General features: G+C 24.2%; 1 protein-coding gene across 1 annotated transcript; it reads right to left on the bottom strand.

The window, feature by feature from the left end:
* Positions 1 to 7,568: 7,568 nt before the first annotated feature.
* On the bottom strand, positions 7,569 to 9,373 carry LOC101498086 (1-aminocyclopropane-1-carboxylate synthase 7). The gene is made up of 3 exons (XM_004503474.4): positions 9,106 to 9,373; positions 8,707 to 8,999; positions 7,569 to 8,507 (listed from the first exon to the last, which is right to left on the bottom strand). The coding sequence occupies exons 1-3, from the start codon at positions 9,274 to 9,276 to the stop codon at positions 7,640 to 7,642; spliced, it is 1,332 nt and encodes a 443-aa protein (XP_004503531.1). The 5' UTR covers positions 9,277 to 9,373; the 3' UTR covers positions 7,569 to 7,639.
* Positions 9,374 to 10,986: the final 1,613 nt, after the last annotated feature.

Genomic DNA, 10,986 nt, shown 5'->3' with positions numbered 1-10,986 from the left:
AAGGGACGAAGAAATGTAACGGAAAAAAGGAGTGGAGAAAAAAGCTCCCAAATTAAAAGATTCCAAACCCATTGGACAAAAAAAAAACATTACGAGCCCATATTCTAAGGCTTGTATGGCAAATTTGATGGATAGTAACATACCCCCGTGTAACAAACGTACCCCGTATCCTTTTTTTTTTTGTTTTAATAAAGAAACACAACTTACCATTCCTTACCATAAACGTGTTTATGATATATATTTTGAAAATTATATACACGTAGGTTTAAAAAATATACACACTAATTTCATTAAAAAAATTCACAATAAACGATGATTTACGGTGGATAAATTTTTCACATAAATAAATAGTTTTTACTAGTTAAAAAAATTATATAACACATACCACAAGATTTATATGAAAAAGGAGCTTATAATAAAGAGATAGCATTAAATTATTAATTTTTAAAATCCGTCGAGATTATAAGATCAAAATATTACAATTAAATTAACATAGTATTTTCTTATGATAAAAAAAAAAATTCAATACGATAAATAAGATAAATCAATATCTCTTATTATATCATAAATAAGAAAATTAAGATTAGAGAAAATATAGTCATTAATAGTGTTGCCAAAAGAAGAAAATTGAGCATTATTATCATCAAGATTCTCTCAACGATGATTGATTGTCTTTTACGAAAATATGATTAATAGAAGTTATTTTGTTGCAAAGTTTTAAAGTTATAATTGGTAGAAAAAATGTACACAAGAAACTAAACTAATACAAAAGTTGAGGAAATAGTGCAGATCTTTATCATTTTGAATGAAAGATAATTGGGGACGAATGATAAAACTTTAGTTGGACCCACACATTTTGACTTTTCCCAAGTGCATATTTTCCCCTACTTTTGCCCATAAAGTAGTGGCATAATTGTGATTTATAATTCTTTTAATAAGGAATATTTTATCCATTCAAAAAATATACATTTATCTTTATTTTATATCAATTATTTCATTGAATCTTATCTATTTTATATCTTGTTATACCATTTCTCATATTTTTCTCTCTTCTCACTTTTTCTCACAACCAAACAACCCTATAAAAGTAATGACCTCAATAAAATAGGTTGGATGAAAGCATTTGTAGAATGACCAAAAGTCATAATATCAACACTTTATAATTCATTTCAAAAATAACTTTTAATGCTTGGGTTTAATTAATACCGGTTATAAATACAAAAAAGTTTAACACATTCTTTTGAGTTCATAGAAGTTTTGCACATGTAAAAAACTTTTTTAACAAGTGCATTTAATCAAATCATTTTATGATATCACTTTTTATTTGACATTTTTTAATTAGTTATACGTTTTACATCGTCGTTACATATAAATTATTTTCTTTCACAAAATGTGTTAAAAACAAATACTAAACTATCTTTTGAAGCAACATTAAATAAGATGCCAATTGATTTTTTGACCAATATATAATTTTTTTTACACTAATTATTAATATTGTTTTAGATCCTCGAAGTTCAATAATGTGTCTTTCATGTTATATAAGCCTCACGTCCTGCCCTAATAAGGTATGCGATCTATATAACTTCCATCCACTTCAATTTTATCTTGATTTGATTGTTGGAGTGTTTGAAGGTATACCCACCAACATAAATGTGATATATTGTGGAACTCTACCACACATCACCCTTCATGAAGCTTTATCTCTTCTAATCCACCATCAATGTGAGGTCTTTGAATTCTGATCAGAACAATGACGGTGATGTAAAAACAAACCTACGAGGATCTTTGTCACACATTTTAAAGATATGTAATCTCGATTGTAAATCAATGATTCAGTATACCCAAAAAAAATTCCACATTGCGTGAGAATTAATGTTAAAGTTAGTTTATAAATATCTATATTCTTTACTCATTAAGACATTTTTTTACAAATCACATAATTACGAGAACTTACAAAATTTTATGGACGATACCTCATATACATTGTGTTGTAGGCTTGAAGACGAAAAATAATTAAATCATTAATACATATCCATTTTAAAGATAAATATTAGCAGTAATTCCAACTTAATCTACTGATCTATTTATATTTTAAACTAAATTGAAGATTTATATATACGATATTTGGAAAACTTTTGACAAACCCCACCAACCACGCCGAGAGGCCAATTACCAAGCGGTAGAAAATTTCGCCAACTCCAACAATATCTTGACATGCATCAAACCTCATGTTATGTTTGGAATAGGTAATTGTTGAAATAAAGGAAAAGAAAGCACATTAATCAAAATCATTTGGTTTGTAGTTAGTTGACCAGCAAGGAAGAGAAAATAATTGGATCCTATATTAAAAATCATTCTCTCTAAATTGAAAAGAAAATATTAAAAATGAGAAAAAGCAAATTAAATTATAATATTATCCTATTTTGTCATGATTAATTTCATTTTTCATATTTTTTCTTTCGGTTGATTATATTTTTATATATTATTTTTTTTATTAATATAATTATTTATTTCATTTTATTCTTCTCTTTGGTATCAAATCATCCAACAATTACCTCTTTTCTATTTTTTTTCTTTCTCTTTCTCTAATTTTTTTAAAGAAACTAAACAGTGTTTATTTTTAAGAAAACCTTAAAATATAATAAAAATATTTAATATATACACGTTAAGAGAGATAAAATAAAATAAAAAATATATAATAAATATAATAATTTGGTCATGTGATAAAATAAAATATATAATAATTAAAGTATACAAGTGACATGTATAATTATTGAATATTATCCTCACAAGATTGATAAGAACGTGTAGGACCCGATTCATTACTTGACAGTTCCATTCAACCGTACAAAGCTCCGTACAAGTTCGTGCAATTGTTGTATTAGCTATATATAGTTGCATTTTTTTTAAATTATCAAATCTATATATACTAGCATTTATATGAACTTTTTCTGTCTGTTTTATCAATAAAATAAACAGAAATTAAAAAACTTAGTAATATAATTGAATTATAAATTAAAATAGTTTAAATTTAGGAGAAGTTTTCTTTTATACAAAAACTTAGTATATCCTTTTATATACTTAACTATGACTTTTTTTAAAGTTTATTATTTTATTGAACAATAAAACATAAAATTTTAAATAACATAAAATTAAAAAAAAAATTATATATAGTTGCAGATGTATCGAAAAAGAAATATGTCATATACAATCACTATAAATCAAACCAATTTTACATTGATATCTAATAATTACATTCGATTCTATCATTATCAAATCGTATTATTAATAATCGTCATTTTAAAAAATTATCAAATCAACAATTTTTATTTGATGTTAATGTAAAACGGTTTACAAGAGACAATATATACTAATTAAATCCATCAAATAATTTAAAATAAAATAAAAGTTAAATTGGATATTATTTTTATGTATAGATATAGATATATGTAATCAAAATATAATAACAGTAAAAAATAAAATATATCCTATAAAAGAATTAATAATATTAAAATACTTTGATCATATTCATTACCAATTTCAATATAATTTATTTTAATAAAATTTATTTATGACATAATTATTTCTTAGTAGATATGATAAAACAAAACAATTAAATTTTGTTTATTTAGCTTTTTATAATTTTAATAAATGCAATGACTATTTTCACAATTCACTACACATTTCATGATTAAATTTGAAATTAATATATTTTTATTGATCGATAAATATTAGCGTTGGTCCATAGTACGTACAAGTTAAACTATAATACATATCTCTAAAATATTTGTTATATATTATCAATATTTATAAATTATTAGATGTCTTACAATAATTTAATAATAAAATACAATATTTAATGCAAATCAATTTTTAATTTTTTTTATGAACTAATTTTTAAAATAAAAATATAACTAAAAAATTATTCTACACACTAATATAAATACATAATACAAAATTTAGCATGTTCCTCGAAAATGTAAATAGTTTTGAAATGGGCCAGTATGGCCCACCACAGGATGAAGAAGAGAGGGGTTGGTAATAGAGTACTATCACTTGTACCCCCCACATATCTGAATCAGACAACCATTCTTCGCTCACTGGACCCTCTCCATAAATAAACTTCGGTGCCAATTTATTACCTATTGGTATTGGATCCATTATTTAAGGTGTTTACTTTTTATTTTTAAACTATCATAAATTCATTTCCACTTCTATTTGATTTATTTCAACGCGAAATGTTGTGACATAGCATTAGCTCTGTTACTATTGTTCATATTTTATGGAAGGTAGAGACGAATTTCAATTATTTATGATTATACTTTTTAGCTCTTTTATGTCAGTTCTTAAATTAATTTCATATTTTTTACTTTAATTTGATTTTTAAATTTTAGACTATAATAAATAGTATTTAATTATTTTCTATCTTTTAATTTAAACTTTCAAATATCATTTTTGTTCCAATTTTATTAGTTTTTTCAATAATTAATTTTTACCAATATATTATTATATGTTTTAAAAACTCTATCTTAAAATTCATTTTAGACCTTTATGTGTATTAGATTCTTGCTCGCACGTATATTATAGAAAAACATTAAGTTAAATGGAGAAATTGGTGTATTGCGTTGCTAATAAAATATATACCAAAAAAATAATTTTTTATGAAAATATGTACTAAAGTTTATTTATTACAATTTTTTTTTTATGAAAAATCGAATTTTGAAGAGTTTTAATCATATTTGTATAATATTTTATGATTATCAAAATCTAAAAAGATAGTATCCTTTCTCTAAAATGAACAATGTTTCTATAAGAATTACGTAAAAAAAAAAAAAATTGATAGACGAAGAGAAAGTTTTAGTATGAAAACACAATAATTTCTGCGACAACAAAATCCTTATATTTTTGTCATTTTCAGTTTTCTCTTACCTTTGGTCAACATCCGTCCACAATTATATTTATTAAAAATCACACTATTGTTAAATTGGATTTTGTGTGTTACTATACAAATTCATCAATTTATATATATATATATATATATATATATATATATATATATCACATAATTTTTTAAAAGAATAAATAACACACTAGTATATAAATTAATTATACACTCTTCAATCTTAGTAAAAGTGAGTGGTTCCTAACTCCTTATATTATTTACGAGACTTCTACATAAATATATACCGGATAATCTGATTGACAAATTCTTGATATATTATATTAAATTTTTATATTACAGGTAATATTTTCTTACACGATTGATTTATAAGGTGATAAATGATACTTTTATAAAATCACTCGAGATCTTATGTATATTCTAACAGTGGAGTTTGAGTTTTTTTTTCAATATTTGTCATAAAAAAAAAAAACTTTACATAAACTATAAAACTTAATGCATAGCAATTTATTCCATAAAACTAAGACGGCAGCCCTGCATGTATAATATCATATACTTTAATTGGTCAGTGTTGGCTAATTAAAGTTTGGTGGCGAGATGATAAGTACAATAATCTTACTAATAATACTATCTTAAGGATATCATTCGTTCTTATTTTTAAAGTCAATAAAAATTAATATATCTAATTTGAATTTTAAATTAAATATATTAATTTTTTATTTATAAATAAAAACCAATGAAGTATTTTTAAGTGTAATTAGAAGAATATAAATATATATTTTTTATAAGTATTTAATAAACTTTAAGAGCTATTATACATTAAATTGAGATATTATTTTTTATTTTAAATTTTTATAATAAAAACAAATACTTAATAAGATTTTAAAAATAATTATTTTTAAAAAATGATTTTTGAACATTTAAATAATTCAATATACCAAGTAAAAAAATAATTAAATATACAATTTTCAAAATAAAATTTCAAGTTGATTTAATACACGTCACGTTAACCATTGTCTGAATATAATTATGAAAATTCTTTGTAAGTCAAAAGTTAGCCTGATCGTGCGATCGATCGCCATCGATTAGATGATATATCAAGTAGGGGGACCATTAATAATTTGTTTTAATAATTTGAACACCACGCGCGACACTAAGAAGCCAAAGTATTAATAGTATATCTATAAAATTAATTATTCTTAATGAAGTCAAGTTATATATTATCCATATAATAAGTCTGAGAGTGACACATCTACTTTCAAATTGAGAGTTGAATCAGAAGAGCTTCTCTATTTAAAAATGATTCCAACCTTGACATGAGGCTAAAAGCCATAATAGCTTTGGTTTTTAATGCTAGCTGTTGCATCAAAACACCACACACATGTCCTTTGACTCTTCACCTATCTAAATAGTAACATCGAATTTGAGTTGTGCTTTTCTTTTTTTTTCCTCTCTTAAGTGTCTGCTTCTTAAGATGAATTTTATAATTTTTGAATTGAGTCTATAAATAAGTAAAATCTAATTAATTAATTAATTAATGATTTTTTAATAATAGTTTGAACTCACATTTATTTGAATTGTTGTTAATTAGCAACCCAAAAACAACTTTGACAATAACTTCATTGATTTATACACCTTTTTAATTATTAACATGTAATATCCTAAATAGTCTAGTCGTTTGTCTAGAGATACATTAAAAGGAGTTGTATGATGAGATCTAAGATCAATTAAATTCTCACACAACATTTCCTCCTCTCTCTAATATTAATATATAGTAACTACTAATATTCGCTTATTAAAAAAAAAAAAATCTTTTTTAATTGTTTAAGAATTTTGTTTTTCTTCAAAACTTTGGATGTTTTAGAAACTTAAGCCATATTTTACAATGTTCTTCCAAATATACCCTTGGGTATAATCAATACTACATTGTAGTACTATTTTGCTTTTTACAATATTTTTTTTTAAAATTTAAAATTGAAATTCACACACATTAAATAAGAAGAAAGTAGAATATCATAATTCAAACGGACATCATAAAATATCAAATATTTATGTGACTACTATTCGAATTGTACTTACGTAATATTTTTTACAATATTATTTTAGTATTTGTTAAGAGATGAATTTTTATACATTATTAGTATTATAATATCCATAAATTAAAACTACTTATACTATAGTAGTATTTTAAAACATTTATTTATAATGGTTATGACTTATATGTAATTGATTGACGGTGTAGATAATATTGTATATAAATTAAATTCATTTATAAATCATTAATTTTATCGTAAGAATATAAAATTTGATTTTTTTTTTTATTCAGGAATTTTGATACTTATAAACATTAACTAAGTGACTCCTTAATCATATAAATGGACAAGTATTGGAAATTTGTAAAAAAAAAATAAAAATAGAATAGAATAAGCATAAAAAATAGTACATATAATCAATATACTTTAATTAACTTAATTTCACATGAATTAATGATACAAAAGGAGTTTCCAAAGAACTTGCTTAATTAAAGCAAGCAAACAAGAACCAAGACATACATATATAGTACACTTCAAGTGAATATGCTTTACAGTAATATTCCATATATCAACGACAAAAGAATTTATCAAAATGGCCATAACCATCTAAAAAAAATACTACCATGATATGAATATTGAATATTGAATATTGAATATTGAATAGAAATGAATTTGTCAAATAGCATGCATATCATTCTTCTTTTCTTTATATATTTTTTGTCCTTATTCTATCCATGAATTTACGTATCCTTTCCAATGCAACTTGAAGAGTATGTTCACTCATATTTGCAAAACACACTCTAAACCAACCAGGTTGTGTACAATGACAAGAACACCCCGGAGATATATTCAATTTCACTTCATTCAAAATATCATTCCAAATTTCCAATTCACCTTCCTTACTTTGTTCCTTCAAATATGGACTTAAATTCATCCAACAAAACAACCCTGCATTCCCTTTCAAACACTCAATTCCAACATTTCTCAAACCTTCAATAATCATTTCATATCTTTTCTTCAATCTCTCCCTATTAATCTTAATGTAATTCTCTGTAAACTCTTTATCAGACAACATAGTTGCCAACAAATGTTGTGTTTCTGAGGATATTAAGGAAAAACTTGACATTCTTCTTGCTGTTATAACAACATTATCATTGTATGAATAAATCGTTCCAACTCTAAAACCAGGTAGACCAAGATCTTTTGACAAACTATAAACAATGTGAACTCTTTCTGCAACATTTTTTGGGTAGTTTTTCGATTCTAGAATCTCTGCTACACTTATGAACTCAGAGGATGTAAAAACTGAGCCAGAGTAGATTTCATCTGAGACAAGATGGATGTTTTTTCGTGTCGTAAAATCGATAATTTGTTCTAGAACTGAACGTTGAATTGTTGCACCTAAAGGGTTTGATGGGTTTGTTATAAGAACTCCACTCACTTTCATGTTCATGGATTCTGCTTCTTTGTATGCAGATTCTAATGCTTGTGGTGTAATTTGGAAATTGTTTGAACCGTCACACTGAATTGGTACTATGTTTACACCAGTTCTCCACCTTAAATCTCTATCAAACCTACACAAATATCCACAAAGAAATAGATAAGTACATAGAATTTTTTTCCTCACTATACTATAGTAGAAAAAGTATAGTGAAATTTTTTTAGACTTAAACTGACCAAAAAAAACAAATGTGTAAAATTTTATCACGTGTTATTTTAAGAATTTTTTTATCTTAAAATAGATAAGTAAATTATTGAGTACTTCGTTCTTACCCTGGATAGTACGGGGTAGGAACAAGTAAAGCGTCTCCAGGGTTTGCAATAATGAAAGTTAATAGTTCATTTGCAGCGGTTGCTCCGGCAGTAAGAACAATTCTTTCATGATCAAATTTTGCTCTTCCCCCTCTAATTTGTTCCATGAAGTTAGCCATTGCAATTCTGAATGATTTAAGTCCATGATAGTCTTGAAATAAAGCATTCTCTCTAAAACCAGGTGCTCCTTTTTCTCCCCATGTTGAAGCCTCTGGATGCTCTTCCAAATACTTTTCTAGCAAATCAAATGAAACCTGGAAAATCACAATAACATACATATTTATAAGATACTCATGATTATACACAGTTTTCTAATTAATTAATATTCTATAATTTTGAATTCAATATTTAGAAACTTACTTGATTTTCTGCCAATCCCATTTGAATAACTCCAGAGGAGTTAGTTAATTCATGATAAGGATTTTCATCATAGGCTTTCCATCCAGCAAAGTAAGGTGAGTTTTCTCCATGTGTTTCAGAAATTGCAATTTTTGAAAGTTGCACACAAGATTGTTCATTCTCAATACCCATATTTAATTAAATAAGCTTATAATTAATTAAAGAAGTAGAAAGTTTTTGTTAGTAAGAGAAATTAAAGAAGGAATATGGAAGAGATAAAGTAGTTGAGTTGAGTTGATTTGAATTGAGTTTGTGAATGAAATCCCCGCTCTATATATAGACTTTGAGAGTATACATCAAATATAATATAACATCAAATAAAAATAGTTTATTGTTATGTAGTATACATAGTTAAAGAAAAATATTTACACCGATTTTAAAAATAATTTTAATAAAAATTAAAATCAACAATTTATTATTATTATAATAGTTGTGATTAATGGATAGAATAAAAAAAATTACATTAGAATATATATAAATAAAAATATCAAATTATTATTATTAAATTATAAGAAAATCAGAGTTTCACCAAGAAGTTTTTTTCTTACACAGATATAGATTTATCTGACGTGACGGGTGACAACTGTAGATGATGCCAGATCACGCGGAAAATATATATGGTTGTTGTTGGGGAGGTGGATTTCTTGCAATATTTGTCGGTTTAATGGATTCATGTTTAGTTTATAATATAGTATACATTAGATAATTAATTAGTGTGACTATTTCATATGGTTACTACAATATTATTATACACATTTATTAAAAGTGGTTGAGACTCAAAAGGAATTTTGAATTCTAAACCTATGACTAACTATGAAGCATCCACGAGATTAGGGGTGTTTGACAATAATTTTAGTATATGCGTTATGATTTGGGAATCGATTTACTGCAAGGAGTTTTGTACCATTTGTTAATATGTTTTAAAAAATTATTTTTATAATATTTTTTTTATAAATAAAAATATAAAAAATTAGTTTAAATAGTTTATTTTAAAATATGATTTTAAGTATTTAATCTATTTTCTACAATTTTTTTTAGATAATGAAATTTTAAAAAATGATTAAAATGAAAAGCTATTTTAAGAAGCTTTTCATAAAATATTTTTGAATTGTACTTTTAAAAAAAATAATTTTTATACCATTAAAATCTCTTATAATGAATATATAACTCTAATTTTATTAGTGATATGATGATGGTGATACGATATTAGTGATATGTTAATGATAATGTGATGATAGAGAAATTAATAAAGAACTCTAGTTCTCAAACTATTTCTCATATTTAGATAAAGCGACTAAAAACGACACTTTCAACTTTTATTCGTTTATTTTTTTATTCTTAATCAGTTTAATTATTTAATTTATTCATTTGTGATGTGTCACGTCACTCCTCCATTTATAATGAAAGAGATTATTTTAAAATTAAATTGAATTTAAAATATTTAAATTGAAAGAAAAAAACTTATAAAAAAGAAAATTAGAGAAATACACGAACTTTTATGAACTAATCAATTATTTAATTCTTTATTTTATAACTTTTTGAATTAAACAAATTATTTAGTTTAAATACATATATATTTCTATTATCAATTTATATCTTTAATAAATAATATTTATATTTTATTTAATTTATAATAAATAAATAAATAAACATATGTGAATAAAAGTTATAATAGTTATCTTTTTTAATATTAAGTACTATGGTAAACTTAGGGTGATAATATGATTTTCAGCATTCATCCAATCCATCCACCACACAACAAAATTAGGAGTCAATTCATCCATTTTAAAATATGGATGGATCTAATTCATCCAACCTTATTTTAAAATCTAATTAATCACA

This window comes from Cicer arietinum, chromosome 6, assembly GCF_000331145.2.
Source record: "Cicer arietinum cultivar CDC Frontier isolate Library 1 chromosome 6, Cicar.CDCFrontier_v2.0, whole genome shotgun sequence".
NCBI classification, from domain to species: domain Eukaryota; kingdom Viridiplantae; phylum Streptophyta; class Magnoliopsida; order Fabales; family Fabaceae; genus Cicer; species Cicer arietinum.
The sequence above is the reverse complement of the archived record's forward strand: the minus strand, read 5'-3'. Positions and strand labels throughout refer to the sequence as shown.

Excerpts from the sequence above, each read along its gene's own strand:
- LOC101498086 (XM_004503474.4), bottom strand. The coding sequence starts at position 9,276 with ATGGGTATTGAGAATGAACAATCTTGTGTGCAACTTTCAAAAATTGCA. Across the intron at positions 9,000-9,105 it reads TGGGATTGGCAGAAAATCAA|GTTTCATTTGATTTGCTAGA; the intron begins GTAAGTTTCTAA and ends GTGATTTTCCAG. Across the intron at positions 8,508-8,706 it reads CCTACCCCGTACTATCCAGG|GTTTGATAGAGATTTAAGGT; the intron begins GTAAGAACGAAG and ends ATATTTGTGTAG.